At 38.6% G+C, this 22,098-nt stretch overlaps 1 protein-coding gene across 1 annotated transcript in view; it reads left to right on the top strand.

Moving 5' to 3' along the window:
• LOC149933126 (metabotropic glutamate receptor 5-like) overlaps positions 1–16,908 on the top strand; it is a 124,176-nt gene extending 107,268 nt beyond the window's left edge. The window contains exons 4-10 of the mRNA XM_090155867.1: positions 1,982–2,228; positions 2,292–2,524; positions 2,601–2,844; positions 7,731–7,896; positions 8,820–8,946; positions 9,535–10,456; positions 14,382–16,908. Coding sequence (XP_090011993.1) covers positions 1,982–2,228; positions 2,292–2,524; positions 2,601–2,844; positions 7,731–7,896; positions 8,820–8,946; positions 9,535–10,456; positions 14,382–15,561 — 3,119 coding nt within the window. The 3' untranslated portion in view covers positions 15,562–16,908. The remainder of the gene's footprint in view (positions 1–1,981; positions 2,229–2,291; positions 2,525–2,600; positions 2,845–7,730; positions 7,897–8,819; positions 8,947–9,534; positions 10,457–14,381) is intronic.
• The last annotated feature ends 5,190 nt before the right edge of the window (positions 16,909–22,098 follow it).

The raw sequence follows: 22,098 nt of genomic DNA, 5'->3' as shown, positions 1-22,098 counted from the left end.
AGATGATTTATCTTTGGTAAACACGCGCATTGTGAATTTCCTGATAAGGCGAGATCGGAAGCCTTGTCTATCCAATCGCTATAGCGCGTAAATACCGGGCCTACGCCTGATCAATAATTTCACAAATAATCCTCTCGCGAGCCGCCGAACTTACATACCCCCGAAGCGTGGATATTGTAACGAAATTGTAACGAACGTCTAACTTATAACTGTAAAAAAAACGTGGGGCAGGTGTTCAATTAAGTAGAACAAGTATTTTTTTTTTAAATAAGGGTTATCTGGAGAATTTTAAAAATTGAAATATGTCGCTGCTATTTTTTTTTTACAAGAATCCTTTGAAAAAAAAGTGTAGTTTCTTTTATTTTCCGGTGAAAAAGGAAGGCTGTCAAATTTTGGAACTACTTTAACGTATCGATTAGGTTTCCCGCGTGACAGTTCGCCAATATCTTCGGCCTTCATTATCAACTACGCCGACCCTTTCATCTCCGTCGAAAGGGTCGGGCCTTCCTGACACCGACCCGGCTCGCGAACAAAGTCGATCTTAGGGAAATTGATTGTTAATCCATAACCACGCCGCGCTTCCTCGTTGCGAGTCCGCGTCGTAAACCAAAAGAGCCGCCTCATCATCTTGTAAACAGTTCCAAAAGCCGCGTTTAAATGAGCTAATCTGGATTATCATCTTTTATCGGCTTTGTAAATTTTACTATTTTATTTCATGTTTACGTAACGAGGATAAACAATGGCTTGGATTTTGATCTTGGTTAATTGGCTTGGGAAAGATTGTGTTCTATAATTCACCAGTTTCAATAATGTAAAGATATTTTCAAATACCACAAGTACAGTCAACTTCGATAGTTTTGACACGCGTTTTTGTTCTATCGCGATTGCCCAAGATGGTACTTTTACGCGAGACTAATTTGAAGAACGCGCTGCCCTATTCAGTGCGATTTTTTTAAACCTATAGATGGCGGTAATGGGATTGAAAGGGCATATTTTATCTATTTCTGGCCTACAAACGCCTTTAAAAGTGTTCGAGTAGCGATACGTTGGTGTTCAGGGACAAGTTAACAATTAGGAGGGCTGGTTTAACCAGTGAAAATGTTTTAGTAGTTTATGAAATATGTTGTTTTCATTCGAATCAAGTGACTTTAATTCGGGTGGGTAGTAAGCCCTGCATGCAAGCCAGTAGCACCCTACACAATTATCGTTAACAATGGGAAATCTCGGGGGAAACCCCTTTAAACGGTGGGGAGATAACTCAACGCGGAAGGATGTTTTTCACTCACAAGGGGACGACCCTAGGTGTAACGCCCCGATTTGGTTCAAACTCGGGGGTTTGGTAGACCTTCATGTAACTTGAAACACCCTAAAGGGAAATGTATCCATAGCCAACCGTTTTGCCATGGCAACCAAAAATGTTTTTGACAATACAAAATGGAAATTTTCCTATTGAATATAACATGGGAATCTGACCAAATGTAAGGGTACCCCTGTAAAGATTTTAATCAACTTCGAACTTTTTCATTATTCTCTTATTTATATTTTCTATTTTTAGCATTTTCAAAAATTAAAATTTTTTACAGGGGGACCCTTAATATTGGACAGATTCCCATGTTATTTTCTATGGTAAAATTTCAATTTTGTTTTGTCAAAAACATTTTTGGTTGCCATGGCAAAACGGTTGCCTATGGGGACATTTCCCTTTAGGGTGTTTCAAGTTACACGAAGGTCTACCAAACCCCCGAGTTTGAACCAAATCTGGGCGTTACACCTCGGGTTGTCTCCTTGTCAGTGCCACAAGTTGGGATCGAACCCGGTTACTCTCGCTGCGTGGCACAAATGCTAACCGCTCTGCCACCGCAACTACGAATTCCTTGAAAATGAGGCGTGGCGGAGTAACATCCTACAATTACAAGGGATAGTAGTAGTAGTTATAATATTGGGTTTAATTTCAATCTGTGGATTACTTCTCACGTGACAGGAAACTACGGCGGCAGCGGAATGGAGGCGTTCATTAAACTAGCGCACGAAGCCGGCATCTGCATCGCGTACCAGGACTCGGTCTTGAGCAACGCCGACGACGACGCCTTCGACTCCGTCATCCGAGGGCTGACCAAGAACCAAAACGCTCCCGTGGTCGCCTGCTTCTGCGAAGGCTTGACCATCCGCGGCCTGCTCAAGGCCACCAGAAGACTCAACGTCACCGGCAGATTACTCTTCATTGGAAGGTATACTCCCCGCTACCCTATACTCTGGATTATATTGAATAATGGTAATTTCGTGAATAACAGCGACGGATGGTCAGACCGGCACGAAGTGGTCCAGGAATACGAAGAGGAAGCGCTGAGCGGGCTCTCCATCCGAATTTACTCCAAATATTTGGACAATTTCGATCCTTACTATTTCAACCTGACGGTGAAAAACAACTTACGCAATCCCTGGTTCAAAGAGTTCTGGCAGTTCAGGTTCAACTGTTCGTTGGGAATCGGACCCAAGTCGGTCAGGTACAACCGCACCTGTACCGGTAAGAAAGAATTGCCATAGTCACTCGAGTAAGCCACGTCCGTTTCTAAGTGTATTTCACTGGCGCCCGCGTGCAGGTAAGGAGAAGTTGTCGGACAAATACAAGCAAGACACCAAAATGGCTTTTGTCAAGAAAGCCATTTGGACCTTCGCTCACGGACTTCACAACATGCAACGGTCCATGTGTCCCGATCACAACGGCCCCTGCCTGGCCATGGTTCCCGTCAACGGCTCCATCTTCTTGCAATACCTGATGAATGTCTCCTTCATCTGGGCCAACGAAACCGTTGCCTTCGACGAAAACGGAGACCCGCCAGGAAGGTGAGACGCCGTTTTAACAAACCTTTGGCTTATAATGAGGGAAATGTTTCAGAGCAGACACCGATTAGATGGCGCCACTAAGTACTAGATATTTGCAGCAATGGGAAAGCGGGTGAAAGGTTAGCGCCCTTTCCGCTTATTTTATATCGGGTAATGAAAAAGCGTGACCTTTCACCCGCATTCCCATTGCTGGAAATATCTAGTACTTAGTGGCGCCATCTAATCGGTGGCTGCTCTTAAAAACTTCGCTCATCACATTCACTAAAGTGTGACAGTTCCTTGTCTTCAACCGAGAGCCATTTCTAGAATGACCACGCATTTTGGTGGAGCCATACCGAGGCTTAGGACTGGCTAGAGGTCATTTGTTTTTAAGTATTATCTTTTCTTGGTATGGCGTTAGCTCTACGCTACTCCTCAATTTTTCGACTAACTGACACACCATAAGTCTATAATATTATTCTATAAGTTTGGCACTTTGGGGAATATTTTACTGAGAGCTAGTAACGGAATGACGTCATCACAAGAAGAAAATCTCCTCCTAGCGAGGCGCTGTCAAAGGAGGCTACGAGTGAGCGGACCCAAAACTGCGACGAAGCCCGTAATGCAGTCTGTCTCGTGAATAGAGGTCGGGGACGGTTAATCATTATCCATGTTTAAATTGATTTTTTTCGGGAAAAAATGTAAACAAAGAAATTTACCGGATAATATTTCGGAAAATGATTAAAAAACATGTATTATTCGTAGAATTTGAGCTTTTTATCGAAAAAAACGTCGTTTTTCCGATTAATTTTACAAATTTATCAAAAAATTAATCGGATAATACAGAAATATAAATTACTTGATCAAAAAGTTTTACGAATAATTTTGAGAGCTTTATCTATTGAATAAAAGTTAACCACCCCCGACCTCTACTCGTGAATAGCTCTCAGTAAAACTTTTGATTGTGAAGAATAGGAAGTTTCACACTTATGAAACAATATTATACACTTATGGACACACTTATATGTCCTAATACAGACTTAAAATTAAAAACAGCTTTAACAGTAGAACGCTTAATTTATTTATGAACGGAAAGTTTGGAAACAACCGCGAGCGCCCTCTGCGAACGTCTAAGCGAGGTGGTTCATTAATATTTCGGGCGGCATGTTTTCGTTTTTAATAAGCGGCTACATAGTCGAGTGTATACGAGCGCCGCCTAATTAGAAGGATACGTTCTGGCGACTGTATCCGGGGCTTAAGGTTCGCGTTACGCGGCCGGCTGAACTTGGCTAGCTCTAACTATTCGTTATAAGAAAATTCCTCGAGGAAAAGCAACGGCTCTGTAGCTTAAAACGCGTACACTTCACCCACCACCCAACAGTAAACGGGACCTTTAACGGGGCTGGGCTCAAACTCGCTGGAGCGGAATTAATACACACACACACACACACAAAGAGAGATCCCGGGAATTATATTCGACGAAGGGAACCAGGGAATATAATCCCGTTATTAAGGGTAGCTAGGCTGTTGGAGGGACGGCCAGTGGCTTGGCCAGAGGCCGAGCCAGCGTTTAATCGCCTTATCAAAGCCCATAGCCTTAGGGATAAGCCCGAAGGAAAGCCTCGCTCGCCAAGGAACAAGGTCATTTTTCGCTATATAATTACCCTTTACAAGACCCGTATATAACGCCCCCTCGCGAACGAAGGACGAACTAACCTACCCGACAAGCGCCCTTTCCGTTTCGGTTTCCCTTCTCTCCGAAATGGGAAGATGATTTCTGATGGCCGCGCTGCCTACGAGACTGGCATCTTTTCGTTTTTTCTCTCGCCGCAGTTTTTCTCCAACCGTATCTATAGTGAGTGAACTCGGCTGGCTGACCGCGTTTCGGAATACTTATAGATCAATCTAGATTAGGAGAAACAAGGAGCTTCCGAATCCCCCATTTCTTATATCGTATATAAAACTACATCGCGGGAACGAGCGTAATACCGATGGGCATTCCTCGATCCGATGGCTTAGAAACGGAGGCAGGCCTATCTCGAAAAAGAAATAAGGTCAAACAATATGAACTCAAGAATTATAGCTATATTAAAAGTTTCACGAGCCCCGAAAAAACTAAAATGCTGGGAAGTAAATGTTCATCTTTTAACTCTAGAGGGGTTACACAATATTCCAAAAATGGCCCGGATGTTTCGTACCGCGACGCTATGAGAGAAAATAATTTCATACTCTTTACAGACTTCGCATTTTTATCCTGCAATTTTCACGGAAAAGAAATGGATCATTTTAGCTTTGTTCTTATTTCTCCTTTCTAACGCTTAATTTCCAAAATAAAAAGGAACCCCGTGTAACGTCAGGCGCAATTTCGTGGTCTAGATATAAAATATTTACATTAAATTGTGTGGTAAAACCGTTAGACTCGCTCTATTTTCAACCCGTTCCTTATTCTTGAAAGGGCAAACTCCAAAGTTTTAACTTACGGACGATGAAAAATCTTTATTTTACGACGAAATCCGGTTGAAGCTGTTGTTTTGCGATGAATTTTTAAAGAGTTTACTTTCTTCACTTCAGAGCGACAACGGTTCCCTCTTCTGAATCTTTGACGAACAACGACTAGCGTGTTCCGAAATCCCGTTCGTAACCATGGCGACTCGTGGAAGCAGTGCGCTTTAGTATAAAGGCTGGTTCACACGGGCAGTGTTTTCCTGATTGTCTCTATTTTCTCGTTTTACCACCTTTTCCCGTTGTTCTGGCGTGCGGGAACACGACTGTACACACGGACAAAATTAAACGGATTTTTCCGCCGTCAGCGCTGCCGGTAAACGAGAAAACGGAGAAAAAAATGTTGAAATATCTCTACTTTTTTTCCCGGTTTTCTGAAGCACTTTGAGCTCGACTAATCAGCGAGCGTTTCGCTGTCACGGGATTTTGAAATTCTTTAAAAGTAGGCTTAAGAATTTTTGCGTCTACCACGTGACGGCATAACGCTCGCTGACTGGTCGAGCCCAACGCCCCTCAAAAAAAGGTTATCCGATTTCTCACTCCCCGGCAACGCTCGCTGTGATAAAATCCGTTAAATTTTGTCCGTGTGTACAGTCGTGTTCCCGTGCGCCAGAACAACGGGAAAAGGTGGTAAAACGAGAAAATAGAGAAAATCAGGAAAACACTGCCCGTGTGAACCAGCCTTTAGGGAGTGAGTTTTTTTGGGATTATTAAGTTCAAGTTCAATTAGAACGTTTTATTTTAAATATGCAACAAAATTGATTTTACTCCAAATAAATCAAACAATTTTTTACAGTTTAAAAGTCAATAATTAATTAGTTTTAGCGTTTTTAAAGATAACACTTCATTCAAAAAAATTTGAATTAATCAGATAAAAATTACCATATTTTTTAAACACTATATGATGTTTGGGTTATACAGTTTTTGGATGCAAATATTAAATCAAAGACGTACTATTTGTTGTGGAAAGCGAAGTGGTAGTTAACGTTCATTCAAATTACAAGTGTAATTAAAAATATAGTTTTCAGTATCAACCAAAATGATCGCTAGTTCAGCCCTTGGAAATGCAATTAAAGGGCGTATGAAAAATCTGCTTGATATCAATTCGAACTAGTGTTCGGCATCGATTAATTTTTATCCATGAATAAAATAAGCTCGGCTATATTTAAATAATATTTATTTAAATAACCAATAGTTGAATAAAAATTGTAAAACGTTTAAATAATCGAAGGTGAATAAACCTATTATTTAAATAAAACAAACAATTATTTAAATAAATACCACTTTTATTCAAATTAATGCTTGGTTGCGTAAAAAAACATAATTAAATAAGTTAGAATGATATTCGTTTTACCAACGTTTTTTTAAATAAATCGGAAAATTTGTGGATAATGAATAAACAATTCCGAGCACCAATTTGAAAGAATCATATTCTGCTATTTTCCAGCAATATTTCAACGGAAAATTAAAAAAATTCAAACACGGGGCGTTAGAAAGGAGAAATGAGAACAAAGTTAAAATGATCCATTTCTTTTCCGTGAAAATTGCAAGATAAAAATGCGAAGTCTGTAAAGAGTATAAAATTATTTTCTCTCATAGCGTCGCGATACGAAACAACCGGGCCATTTTTGGATTACTTTATTCTCGTAACCCCTCAAGAGTTAAAAGAAAAACATTTACTTCCCAACATTTTAGTTTTTTCGGGGGTCGTGAAACTTTTAATATAGCTATAATTCTTGAGTTCATATTGTTTGACCTTATTTCTTTTTCGGGATAGGCCTGCCTCCGTTTCTAAGCCATCGGATAGAGGAATGCCCATCGGTATTACGCTCGTTCCCGCGATGTAGTTGAAATATATCCCTCAGAAAGCGCTAGAAATAATCTTAGGCCATCTGAGTTAATGGCTTTAAAAGTCGCTTGATGCCTTAGGCCTAAGGTGGTGCCTTGGGTATTAGCCAAACTGATTATTATTATTATTAGGAATGATTAAAATAATTACTACACCGCCTACGACAGTCAGAATTTCAAAGTTTCTCTAAATTTAAAGGTTTGAGGAAAGAGAGAGAAAGAATATGGGAAAGCTATCGCTGCGGGTTTCGGTAAAACCTTTTATCCGAGGTAGATACCTATCTTAGTCCATGGCCAATACGCCTTCCGTTTTTACTCATCCTCGAAAAAAGTAAGAAGAATAGGGACTTTTTTCTCCTCCCCGTTTTTGGTTTAAAATATGAGGGTTGAATAACGACCGGCCTCCTAACTTTGAAAATCAATAGAGCGCGGGTTCACCTACACCTTATCATCCTTCAAAAAAGGAAGAAAAAAATGAGAACGATTGAAAAAGAACTCCCAACCATTCCGAATTGGATCTCTCTCAGCATCCGCTCTCTTCTTTACTCTCTACGTAGGTACGACATAATGAACTTCCAAAAGATTAACGAAACTACGTACGAGTACGTCAACGTCGGCTCTTGGATAAGCGGACAGCTAAATATATTCAAACCTCTTCAGTTTCAATCCGGAGAACCGCCGGAGTCAGTCTGCAGCAAACCGTGCGATAAAGGAATGGTCAAGGTAATTTTACCATTTCAAATACATTTTGTATCGTACGCTGTATTGGTAAATAATTCGAGACAGTTCTTGGACTTGGATCTATTAGCTCAACTAGATATTTGAAGGGAAAATATGGTTCAATATATCGCTTTCAACCACCCCATACCATTTTATAACAATTTTATCAAAACGTGTACTCTTCCGACGTAAAATGTAGTGCCCTTCTTTTCAAAGTCTTAATATGGCAAAACTAAATTTGCAGTCACTTCTTTCTATTGATAATTTATATTTTTAATCAAAACCGAGGGGTTAACCACTAATTAAAATTCAGTACACTGATTACAGAGATATGAAATTAAGTAAAACCTTTGGTAATTCTAATTCTGTAATCAGTTACGTATAGCATAATTAAATAGGCCTACAATTCATACCGAGCAGTTCTTAAGTATTTCAATTGGCTATTTGAGTAAACTGTTATCCTGGTCATTTAAAAACATAAGTTAATAAGTACCATGGCTATGAAGGGCATTGCAAAGAGTGATAGGTAGAATAGTTCATAATGAAAAGGGATAAAAAAGCTAAACCCTGAACAAATTTGAAGAAATTAAATTACTTACAAATAACATTAAAAATATGTCATCCACGTTCTTTGAGTATTTACATTTAGGTATAGATCAGTTAAAATATCTACGAAATGTAACTTAACTAGTTGACTTAACGACTATATAAATTTGAGTATATAAAGAACAAAATGTACTCATTTGTAAAGCAGAAAGACGCGGGCGTGAAAAAGATTTATGGTCTGGCGAGGATAACGATGGTATTTTCCCGCAATAAATTCGCGTTATTTTTATAAATCTTATTCCCATCTGTCGCGGTTTTTCTTTTGATCGCGGAATTATTCTTTCTTTTCGTCGTAACGACAATTCTTTCGTGTTATTCAGAGCATACAATCCGAGAGCGTCAAATGTTGCTGGGTGTGTCTTCAGTGCAAAGAAAACGAGTACCTGATGGACGAGTACACTTGCCAGGCCTGTCCGCTGGGCTGGTGGCCGAACGACAACCTCACTGGTAAGTCGCGGATAATAACCCGAGACTTCTTTAAAGCCGCGAATGAAATTGGGAAAAGAGTCGGTCCAAGCTTTTATCAGATCTCGGGACTTGTCAGCGGGTCATTATACGCCATCCATTCAAAGGGACGAATGTTTCTCTGGCGGTTGGCGAAGAGGCGGAAGAGGGCCGCCCGGAGGAAGCTGCGAATTGAATTAGCTCCGTCCCTTTGAAAGATGGTGGGAAGCCTTAAACGACGTCGTGACGACCGAGATAAGCGCGCGCTCTTCGCCATACATCCCTCTCTTTCTTTTCCTTTTGACGAGCTCGCGGATACAGCCATCCTCGTTTAACGGCGCGTCTCGAGAAATCTCGCTTGACTGCTACTGACGAGCTTAAGACCACAATGATCCCCCTTTGACCACATTGCGGTGATAATCAGCTAGGCATGTACCGAAAAATTTCTATCTTACTAAGCCAAGGTGTATTAAAGCGCGTCTAGCCAGGGTTCATTTTCATTCGCGCTTAGATACGAAAAAGTGAGCCGATCTCTTTCTACATTTTGACGTACTGGGTGATTTTGAGAACATTCTCCTCCCTCTATCGCAGGTTGTTACATGTTGAGCGTCGAGTACATCGCCTGGACTAACACGACGGCAATCGTGGCCATGACGGTAGCTTGTCTGGGTTTCATGGTCACCGTTTTCGTCATGGTGGTCTTCGTCCGTCACAACGACACGCCGGTGGTCAAGGCTTCGACCCGCGAACTTTCTTACATCATCATGGTTGGCATGTACTTGTGCTACGCGACCACCTTCGCCCTGATTGCCAAGCCGACGCAGATCTCGTGTTTCCTGTCTCGCATCCTGCCCGGCTTAAGCTTCGCCATGATGTACGCCGCCCTGGTCACCAAGACCAACAGAATCGCCCGCATCTTAGCCGGTTCCAAGAAGAAAATCATCACCAAGAAACCCAAATTCATGAGCGCCTCGGCGCAAATGTTCATCACGTGGCTGTTGATCTCGGTTGAGGGCGGCATCATCTCCGCCATGCTGGTCTTCGAGCCGGCTGACTCCATGCTGTCCTACCCGGCCCTCAACCGGGTCAAACTGGTGTGCAACACGACGCCTTTGGGCGTGATCGCTCCGCTGGGCTTCGACTTTTTCCTGATCGCCATGTGCACGGTGTACGCCGTTAAGACACGCAACGTTCCGGAGAATTTCAACGAGGCCAAGTTCATCGGTTTCACCATGTACACAACCCTGGTCATCTGGTTGGCCTTCATCCCCACCTACTTCGGCAGCAAATCCAAGGTGATCACCATGTGCTTGTGCGTCAGTTTCAGCGCTCTGGTGGCTCTGGTGCTGCTCTTTTTCCCCAAAGTGTACATCATCCTTTTCCGACCGGAGAAAAACAACCGGAGCGCCTTCACCACGGCCAAAAACGTCAGGTGTCACATCGGGTACGTCAATTCCGGAGTTTCCAGAAACTCTTCCCATTCCACCTCGGATTTTAGCATGGAATCTCCCAGGTTAGTCTCATTATTATTTTTCCAACGCGTATGTACCGATTTGTTTGGCTTTGGTTTTACTTAAAAATATTTCATCGCGATGTTATTTGATTAGTAGTTGCTTGTTTGGTTTATTTTGAATACAAAGTGCCCAACTTCCCATCTTTAGAACAAAACCCGCGCGGAATATTAATTTCGACGGTTGCCTCGTTAAATATCGCGATCGCTATTATAAATCCCTCGATGCTAAGCGAAATTTTACGACTCGAAGCCCGTCATTTCGCCCAAGAAGATAGTCTAGAACGCGTTCCATCCATTAACGGAAAATATGAAATTTAAAATCTATAAATGCGGGAAAACACTTAGTGGGGAAGACGTCGTTAAAACGATACGTGAGCGTAGACGTTCGCGATTCGTAACCTCCGTATTTGTCTTCCCGCGTGGTTCAGATTGGTAGACACGTATCGGGCCTTTGTTCCGGGGGAAGCCATTAAAAGCGAGTCCCCGCCACGAATCGAAATAAAGCAATCGTGACTCCCGCGAGTGCCTTTCGCGCGACGAGACTTTCGGGAACCGCCCCAATCGAGTATTTGATAGAGCGAGCGAGGTCCGGCTAGGATTTCCGGACAGCGATTTCCACGGTTTTAATACTTCTGCCGGTTTACTTATCAAATAATCCCTGGTCAGCTCTTTGCCGCTCTCTTCTTCTTTTATCCTTTAGTCGTTACTAAACTTTTCTCGGAAAGAAGCTTTCAAAGAATGAAGAGAAAAAGAGACGCCTTTATTTTCTGACGCCAAAAATTACTTTTGCCAATCTCCGAAGAGATAATAGAACTTCCCAGACTGCGTAAGACGATGGAGGCGCCCTCTTTATTCGCTTTCAGGCGGGAAAGCGAAGTATATAAAATAATCCGAGCATGTAGCTCAAGAATCGTCTAGGCTAATTGGTACCAAGTCCAATATCTCCCACTACGGATCAAATTTAAAGGCAACAATCTAGTTGCCTGGCCAACGTTTTCGAGAACCTATAGAAATAGACGCTTCAATAAAACATCTTCAATAAAACATCTTCAAAGAAATCCCCCAGAAGTAATATTTCCGAGAACCAGGACCTGAAAGTTAATGTTTATTTAGTGCTTGTTGAAATACTGGAAAATTTTCACCTGTGCGGTACGCAATAAGTGTTTCCTTTTAACCAGGTAGCTTCTTTGACTTTTTAGTACGTTTCATTTAAGCTCTTATTTCGTTTTGAGAAATATAGAAAATAATCAACGTTAGAGTCATAGACGAAATACATCGTATCGCATCTTTAATCAGTAGTTGGTCATAGTTATCTCTTATAGAAATTTTCAAAGCCCTAGTAGAGACCCGAGATATTGGTTTCGAACTTTCTAGGAGGTCGATAACGGAAAGGATCCTCGAGTTTAGTAGTTACTTTGAGGATCTCGTTTTGGCGGTCATCTATTGGATCCGGCCAAGAAGAAAGAGGCCTTTAATCCGCCTCAATATTTCTGGTCTCAACGGGCCGATGCTGTTTCTTCGAAGTTGTTTATTTTGAGTGTTGAGCGTAGACGTTAGACCGCTGGAGATGAAGACTTAGCGCCCTCACCTTCTAAAAAATAAGACTCCTCTAAATAAGGTTCGCACCCTGCGCCTTCGAGATAGGCGCCACTGCCAACAGCAACGGCAAAATCACACCTCACTTTGCCACCTTCCCAGTGGCTTATACCCCCTCGGAACGCCAGAGATGGAGAGCAAAGTTGGCCTTCTTAGGTTTCGATGGGAGGCTGCGGAGCGAAGAATCGGCTAATCGGCTGAAGAGGCTGCGGGGGCTCTCCTATCGCGAGTTCGCGTTTCCAAGTAGAACGGAAGCGCGAAATACGAGACGAGAGAGAAAAGGAAAGTAGGCTTAATTCATCTCCGCTCGGAACTATTAGTTCGCCACTCGCCCCGTTAGGATCTCATTTTTTTCTTTTCCAAGTTTCAACTATACTTCGTTCGATAACTGCTTTTCCCGAAGTTTATAATAAAGCCCCTTTGCGCGAAGCCCCGAACTACGCGCTTTCCGGGATCTGGAAAATAGTTTCTCAGCTAATGGCTGATCAATAATTAAGGAGAATATTTATACTACAGATTCTACGAACTATAGCGAACGTTTACGGGTTTTACTTTGTCAATGCCAACCATTACTCCCGTATTTATCAGTCTGTTGCAGTGAAGTTATTTCTTTAGTCATTGCCGTAAATAGCATTTTAGAAATGTTTACGCTGATACTTAACTGTATCCAACTAATTGTAAGCAAGAAAATTGGTAAGTGCGAACAGACAAATTATAACCATTGTTCCCACTTTTTCTGTTCACATCCTACATTTTTCTTGCTTACAATTAAATGGATACAGTTAAGTGGCCCAATTAATTGTATAGTGTGAACTGGGCTTGAATGTTCGAAGATGCGCTAAAAACTATTTTTTAAATTAAAATTTTTTTCGCGGGGGTTTGGCAATTCCTTGTACCCCTTTTAGCATCTCGGTTGGAGAGTTACAAAAAATGGACAGAGCGCTATTTTACCGAAATGTTTATATCTATCTCATGTAATCATGAACCAAAAATCTAAGGGGACTCACTGTAACCGATATTTTGACACGGTAGGCGTGGCCTAAATCGGAAGGCTTACTGAGGTACACCTGCCGCTTTGAAGCGCCTCAAGAATTCAGTTCAACTATCATTACGAGATGTTTTAGTCGATGCGATAAAGTTAGGCTAGGCTTAGTTCATTAAGTTTAGAAATGAAATGGATTCCAGTTAATTTGACAAAAAGAAAACTCATCCATACGCAGCGTAGTGGTTATTTTTACTTAACACAAATGTTTACTTAAACTTTCAAAGAACCAATTTCTAAAAGAGGTCTGAAACTTACTAATCATTTAACCGACCACAACGGCGCCATTTGGTCAAAATTGAACGTTCTCGCTCCAGCTTCTCTACGAAACTACGTCGGAAATCGACTTCAGCGACGCCAAGTTTGTCCACATTGAACTAAATTTATCAGTTATTTTTCTATTCCCAGTAATAACGCGCGCTTTTCAAAGCCCGAATCAAAGCCATTAGTTTCTTGGTCCATGTATCATTTACCTTTTTAGCCCTAACGATTGAAGAGCTACCTACAATACAATGGCGGCGGACTACATTGTACGTCAAACTAATACACACAACTCCCCAATTAGGATCGCGCGTAAGAACACCCCCACCCAGTGACTTTGTTTTCGTTCCTAGAAATTTCAACCTCGTGTCGCTTTTTTCTGAGAAAAATGGGCGTAAGGGAAATGGGGAAATATATCTTTAAAAATGGCCATCTGTCGACTACAAGTAGGGAAAGAAAAAACATCGTGGCGAAGCGCTTTTGATAAAAGGCTGTCCTTTCAACGCCTGATGTTTCCTCGTTCCAAAGGAAAAGCTCAATAAAGATTTAAAGACGTTGGTTTTTAAGAATTCTCCTCTTTCCCCTCAAAAGAAGTATCTCTCCAATGTTTACGAATTACGATTTATGAGTATAGAGATATTTTTTAATTTACGAATTCTTTCATTTTTTATAGTTTTTTTCCCTTTTAACCAATTTGATTTGAAAAGTTTGATGCGTGCTTCATTAGTGAATGTTCGTTAGTTTTAGTCTAGAGCAACTGAATGATAATATTACGTAGACATATAAAACGATTAAAAAGTATAAGAATGCACGATCTCGAGATAAAAAGTGGATTGGCACTTTCGCCTCGCAGCATTGTTACCCGGCCCACCTGTTTAAAAGTCACTAGATGACTTGGGCCTAAGGTGGTGCCCTGGGTATTAGCCTAGCTGATGATGATTATTATTATTAACGTTCAGTTGTTTCGCGAAAACTTGAAGGAAGAGTGTTTGAATATTTAACAATAACGTTGTCCCTTCCGAGCAGGAACCACTCTGTGGAGGTGGCCAACGTCTTGAAGCAGCAGCAGAAGGACAAGGACAAGGCGAAGAAGGAAGAGAACCGGCGGCCCAGCTTCAACATTTTCGAGCGTTTCCGCATCAGCAAACAGGACAAGATCGCGGCCAGCGTGGCGCAGCACATCCGGGCAGTCCGGGCGGCCGAAGCCTTGGACCGCAAAACGAAATTCAAAAGGACGGATTCCTTCCACGGCGGCGAGGCCATCCCCTGCAAGTTCCCGGCTCAGCGGAGCGCCTCGAGCGGCGACGATTCCCCGGGCAGCCTCGAGAAGAAGAAGCTGATCGGGATCCTAAAAGGGACGTACGGCAGCGAAGCCGAAGAGATCCCCGGTTTCGAAGAGCTGCTTCGTGGCGCGCGCTTAGTGCCCAAGGAGGAAACGGCCAGCCAGACGACGGACGACCTGCTCGAATCGTGGTTGCCGGCGCTCAGGCGCCGCGTGGTGCGATCCGAGACCATCGTCTCGACTTTGACCCCGGACGAAGACGAAGAACCCCCGCGCTATTCGGGAGTGGTCCTCAAGACCAACGCCACCACGCACCAGTTGTACGACACGGACGTCGGGTTCGCGCGCCCCATTGCCGAGAGGCCCTTCTCGGACGAGGACCGCGTCGAGGTCGAATACGCCATGGGAGGCTCTTCGGGTGCTAAAAGTCTTCAGTCCGGGCGCGGGATCGACAAGGACGCTTCTCGCTTGAAGGAACGGGCCATGGGCATCATCCCCAAACGAACCACCTCGCCCCACTACAACCGCATGCAACGCGTCGGCTCGATCGAACGCGATCGTGGCGACAAAGAAGACGCGGCCAAAAGAGCGGAGCTGCCCTCCATCCGCAGCGAGGAGAGCTTGCTGGACGCGGCCAGTTCCATCGTGGAGGAGAGCGCCAGCAGCGGCAGCGAGGACACTCCGGGCAGCGGCATTTACAAACACATCATCATCAATCTGGGCAGCCCCGGCACCTCGCGACCCCTCTCGGCCCAGGGTTTCGAAACGGACGCCACGGCCATTAATCTGCAACCCATGAAATCGCCGATGGTGGACAATGGCGAGATATGGACAACCAGCGCTAGTCAGGGGGGCGGCCGACCGGCGTCCTCCAGTCTCGGCGGCGAGTCATCCAGGTCGGACAATAGACACCTCAACGGATGAGGCTGACCACTCGACGGACGCTCCCGAAGTATACATCCCGAGTCTTTTGTCGGCTCCCCCCCACGCCACCTCTCGCTTTAGTCGTTACGCCGGTTTCGACTTCTACATTATTAATAATATCATCATTTTAAATTATTTATTTTCCCTTTTTACAACCAGAGGGCGGTGTTGCCTCCGAGCGAATGGAAGGCGAACTTTTAGAGTCTAGTCGAAAAACTTTCGTAATAAAATAAGCCATCCCGACTCTGACCATGAAACGATCATTACGAATTTTAAAAAAACCCGCTTTTAATTTAAAAATACAATGAACTTCGTACGACGTTTGTAAGTTTAATCGCACCGGATAATTAAATAAAATAATTAATAAATTAAATACCTAATATTCGTTGGAGTTAACGGCGAATATACGAAACAAAAGGAAGACCGTTTCAACGTTTTTCACTTATTATAGCGACGATAGTTATAAAGTAATAAAAGAAAAACAATTGAGAAAATGATTAGTAACAAGACGTTAACCGATTGTAAATAAAATATAAATGTGGATGTCGTCCTCCGTTTTAATTAGAAAAATCTAGTCAGTAAAAATAATAAACCAAATTGATTTCCGTGGAGTGAAATAAAAACGAATATTTGAGAGACTAACAAATGTAATAATAAATATATGATAACCAAAAATAATAAAAAAAAGCTCCAAGTTTCGCGAAACTATAGTTCAGCCCTCGATGCAGCTACGAATAACAAAACAAAGGGAAATCCTCGTCCTTAGGAAACAAAAGAAATGAAGAGGGAAATCGAATTCACGCGATGAACGAAATAATGTAGTAATTATAGCATTTTATCCTCCTGCGCGATGTCTGTGTATGTAGTGTACCTCCCCGCCCTCATCAAAGGATACACGAAGCGGCGAAAATTAAAAATTAAACCATTTCGGAAGTTTAGTTTGGAAATGATTTCAATTTCATTTTCTTGTCGAAACGGTTAAAAATAATCGGTACATTTTAAATTAGGCCTACTTTTAAAATTTAAAAATATTTGGAGATAATTTTCTTAAATCATACATCGCTATTCTGGTGGATTCCGTGCTTAAAATTTCTAAATGAAACCAGTGACCCTTTCGATTAGCCAATACCACAAATAGGACAGCAGGCTTAGCTTTTTGCGACTTTAAAAAATCCATTATTTCGGTTCTTAAAGGGAATATGAACTGAATTGACTTGTTTTTAACGTAACTAGCGGCAATCCCTCCCTAGCTTCTGTTAAACCTAGTCACAGAAATGTCAAATTCGTCAATCCACCATAAACATGGAAGTTCATACTTTCTTTAATGGAAAAATACAATGTTCAAATTCAGTAGCGGCGCTGGGGGGGGGGGGGGGGGGGGGTAATAAATTTTGGCCTTAAAATTTTAAAGGGGTTCAAAATATTTAAAATTAACGAAAATGTTTCGGTGTTAAATTTTAAATTCCTTAAAATTCTATTAAATTTGAAACAGGGAGTGTAGAAATTGAAATTTGGACGAAATATAAAAATAGGGGCACCTACTTATTTGGCCTACCTGACCGCTACTGTTGAAGTGAATTACAAAATTACAATTCTGTTCCTTGATTTTTTACATCTCAATTTGGGAAGCATTTATTATCTCGACTCATTTTGAATATTTTAGAGAACTTTTTCAATGTCTCTTTTCTTTGATTGTTTTCAATTCAGCGTATTAAATCAAATTTACGGTTGCCTTGGTGAACGAATGGGTTACTTGTTCAATATTTAACCACCACGTGCCGCCACTGTCGGCCAAAAAAAACTAACTAAGCACGGGGCAAAAGCCGCGCTTAAACCTTATCTTTTAGAAATAAAGCTTAGTTGTAGACCGATACACATTTGACAAAGGAGAAGATTCTTTCACGGAGATAATTCCATTAAAGGGCTATTTTTTAATATCCGAAGTGTTACCAAATGGCGCCAACAGTCTCAAACGGAAAACTTTTAAATTATCTAAAAGACACGAAAATGAATTTGTCGGCAGCGCCGTATTAAGACCTTTAGAAGTTATAATAACTTAAAAATATTAACAAAATTTAAGAAAAAAAAATTACAGTAGGATGGAAAACATTCCACTTAATATACTTTTTAGGTTATTATTATTTTTCTTAATGGTTATTTCATCCATAATTTGACGCCATCTGGTATAGCTGAAAGCGCGAAATCCGACCCACAATGAGCTTATTTCTAAGTGTTTGTTTCCCTGTAAGCCATTTGTCAATCGGTCTATGCTACTAAAAGGAAAGATCAAAATGATTTCGTGAGAGGAAAGTAAAAAGTCTAGTTCATCCGAGTGCCAATATTCAGAATGCCCTTCGTTCGCCGCTCCCCCTGCTGGCCAGTCGGATGGCTGTCGTATTCCCTAGTCATTTGATATAAGCGAACAAGAACCATCCCATAAAACTATAATTGCTCCAGGTTTTATAAATAAGGGGAAAAAACCCGAAAAATAAAAAAATCCGAAAAAAAAACCTGATCATAAGAATGGAACGCGGTATGGATGAAACATATACTTACCGTGATTTTTGGGAGTTTTTCTAATATGATGTAAAGAAATAGCATATCAAAAGCTATATATGTAAATCGTCAAAACAAAGATAATAATAGTAATACCAAAAAAAAAGCGATAAAATAAACATTTACGTAAAAATTCCTTTTTTACACCGTTTTTTGAGGTTTTTGAAAGGTGTTAAAATTATATTTGTTGTATACAGAAACGTTGATAAATATTAATATCCCCCACCCAGGCTATTATCGTGTAATAACCAAAGATATATCTACTGTGAAACAAACAAAAAATACATTGGTGTTTTCTATCAATATTGATTTCAGATTGAATAAGTTGGGTAAAAAAAATATAAAATTATAAAATATAAAATTATTGTTATCTAGTCAGATTTTAAAGATCGCGAAAAGTGGAATGTGACGACGGGCTTAGAGTGATTTCGTGAGTGACGTCACGAGACATAATTTGCGTATTTAGGCTCAATCGAGCTTATTCTATTTTTTAAAATTATGTAAGTTAGTTTGTTGGGAATTGCGTTTTTCTTGCACATATTATAATAATGTATCTTTAGTTTTGAAGCTTTTAAAATATAGTTATTGAAAAAACAACAGAAATGTATCAATAATTTTTTACAAAATTTTTCAGTCAATTATGTACCGTACGAATCAAATCGTGACGTCACCAATGACGCCATCCTACTCGTTGTAATAATTATTGTGAATGAACGAGGTGCTGTTGTTAAATTTATATCCCCAAGTGGATTTTATCGGAACTATATTAGCATTAAAAATAATAATTAATAGAATATAATGGGTGACCTAATTCGTACACTTTTAGATTTCAATTTTATATTCAATTTATAAGGTATTGTAAAAAAATATATTATTTTAAAAGCGTTCAAGGTCACCCGTGTAATTCTAATAATCGAACTAAAAAAACATGTATCAGTGTAAAAAAGGTCTTCCACGGAAACGTATTGGAAATTATGAAACGTACTAAATTACATTTGGAATATTGTTTAAGAGATTATAAATTGGGTATAAAATACTAAGAAGAATTAAAAAAGACCTAAATTTTAGGTCCAATTTTAAAAGTGATGGGCGCGTAAATCTAATATAAAATAAACGAAATGAAAAAGAATTAATAAAAAACCAATCGGCCTATTTTACACTTTTCCACGCTGGACTCGCGTATTTCGTAACATTGTTCTCCGAGTTGAAGTATTTTTATATTGTATCGAAAAACAAAATAAATTGATATTGAAATTAACGTAATAAAATGCATTAAAAAGAGAGAGAAAATAATTCGAACTTAATATGTAAATATAAGCAGTAGCAGTTACAATCGAAATTATATTAAAGGGGAAAATCCGATTTGTTCACCGATATACAAATTTTAAAAACGGCCTAACTGATCAAATGTGATTAGAAATGTGTTAATAAATATCCAAAATATTATATGGTCAAGTTGTATCGTGAAAATTATTACCAGAAAAAATCTTTGTGTTTTTCGAAACTTGAGCACCAAGTGTACAATACGGTTACCAAAGAATAGAATAAAAAAATGACCCAAAAACATTTACGAGTTTTTTCAATGACTCCAAACTAAACGTCTAAAGGAACCAAATTCCCGAATAAGTGTTGTCAAAAGAAATATTTTTAATAAGGCAATCTAACCTTTAAATATGACTGATTTTATGTCCATTAATTCAACAAAGAATCTTAGGATGACGCTGCAGGCCACGTTTCGATCGTTGGATTATTGAATCACCAAGGCGTTTTCTTATTTACTTACTTATTTTTATTTAGTTACTTATTTTTATTTAGTTATTTAGTTACTTATTTTTATTTAGTTATTTAGTTACTTATTTTTATTTAGTTATTTAGTTACTTATTTTTATTTAGTTATTTAGTTACTTATTTTTATTTAGTTATTTAGTTACTTATTTTTATTTAGTTATTTAGTTACTTATTTTTATTTAGTTATTTAGTTACTTATTTTTATTGAGTTATTTAGTTACTTATTTTTATTTAGTTATTTAGTTACTTATTTTTATTTAGTTATTTAGTTACTTATTTTTATTTAGTTATTTAGTTACTTATTTTTATTTAGTTATTTAGTTACTTATTTTTATTTAGTTATTTAGTTACTTATTTTTATTTAGTTATTTAGTTACTTATTTTTATTTAGTTACTTGTTTTTATTTAGTTATTTATTTTTATTTAGTTACTTATTTTTATTTATTTACTTATTTTTATTTAGTTACTTATTTATATTTAGTTACTTATTTTTATTTAGTTACTTATTTTTATTTATTTACTTATTTTTATTTAGTTACTTATTTATATTTAGTTACTTATTTTTATTTAGTTACTTATTTATATTTAGTTACTTATTTTTATTTATTTACTTATTTTTATTTAGTTACTTATTTTTATTTAGTTATTTAGTTACTTATTTTTATTTAGTTATTTAGTTACTTATTTTTATTTAGTTATTTAGTTACTTATTTTTATTTAGTTATTTAGTTACTTATTTTTATTTAGTTATTTAGTTACTTATTTTTATTTAGTTATTTAGTTACTTATTTTTATTTAGTTATTTAGTTACTTATTTTTATTTAGTTATTTAGTTACTTATTTTTATTTAGTTATTTAGTTACTTATTTTTATTTAGTTATTTAGTTACTTATTTTTATTTAGTTATTTAGTTACTTATTTTTATTTAGTTACTTATTTTTATTTAGTTACTTATTTTTATTTAGTTACTTATTTTTATTTAGTTACTTATTTTTATTTAGTTATTTATTTTTATTTAGTTACTTATTTTTATTTAGTTACTTATTTTTATTTAGTTATTTATTTAGTTATTTAGTTACTTATTTTTATTTAGTTATTTAGTTACTTATTTTTATTTAGTTACTTATTTTTATTTAGTTACTTATTTTTATTTAGTTACTTATTTTTATTTAGTTATTTATTTTTATTTAGTTACTTATTTTTATTTAGTTACTTATTTTTATTTAGTTACTTATTTTTATTTATTTACTTATTTTTATTTAGTTACTTATTTATATTTATGTACTTATTTTTATTTAGTTACTTATTTTTTAATTTATTTAATTTAATGTTTCCTATTATACGCCTAAGCAAAAGAATGCATTGAATTAAATTTGAATCTTATTTTGTCTACTTAACGGGTACAGATTTTTAGAATGTTTATTGGAAAATATCCCATTATCAATTATACTCGTTAATAACAGAAAGATATTCACCATTTTTAACGTTAATATTTCATGTTTTATTTCTAGGTACAACCCTTCATTATTATTCTTAAGATTCAAGAAGAAAATAATAACCATTAATCTAACTCTAAAATAATAACAAATATTTAAGGATGTGACTACTAAACAAATTAACAAGTCACGAATCAGTGGTCTTACGCTCTATTAATTGGATTAATCATTAAAAAAAATTCAACCTGGCATAAAATAGTATCAGGGATAATGCAGAATTTGTTCAGGATTATCCAAACACGACGCGCCCGAAACGTTTTGTAAAAATCAGTTTGAACATACGGCACCCTCTTTCAGTCGTGTTTATAATAATCAGCTCTACATCGATGGGTTTTAATTTTAAATTATTAGCTGTATTAGGCCAATTTTAAATTTGTTTCAAAACAACAATCCGAAAAAAAATAAGAGATCTTTACAGCGATGAAAACTTCGTAAGAAAATTAAATTTATTTCGTTAGAGAGTGAGAGAACGAGCTACCGAGAGATTAGTGCAGTGTGGCATTAGGCCCAAAGGGAAAGAGACTAATGTACTTTCGTTCCATCTCTGTTTTTAATACAACTTTATAATTAAAAAAAACCCGCGCTTGCATTCGCGACCTCAGGTGTGGCGTCACTAACAAACTACACGTACCTACGAGGCGCTTGTAACCTGGTAGGCAGATTGCGATGTCACCATCCTTTGACTGCCGCTTTTTAA

Source organism: Leiobunum rupestre, chromosome 8 (assembly GCF_980474605.1).
Source record: "Leiobunum rupestre chromosome 8, qqLeiRupe1.1.hap1, whole genome shotgun sequence".
In the NCBI taxonomy this organism is placed as follows: domain Eukaryota; kingdom Metazoa; phylum Arthropoda; class Arachnida; order Opiliones; family Sclerosomatidae; genus Leiobunum; species Leiobunum rupestre.
This window is presented reverse-complemented; position numbering and strand designations above follow the sequence as displayed.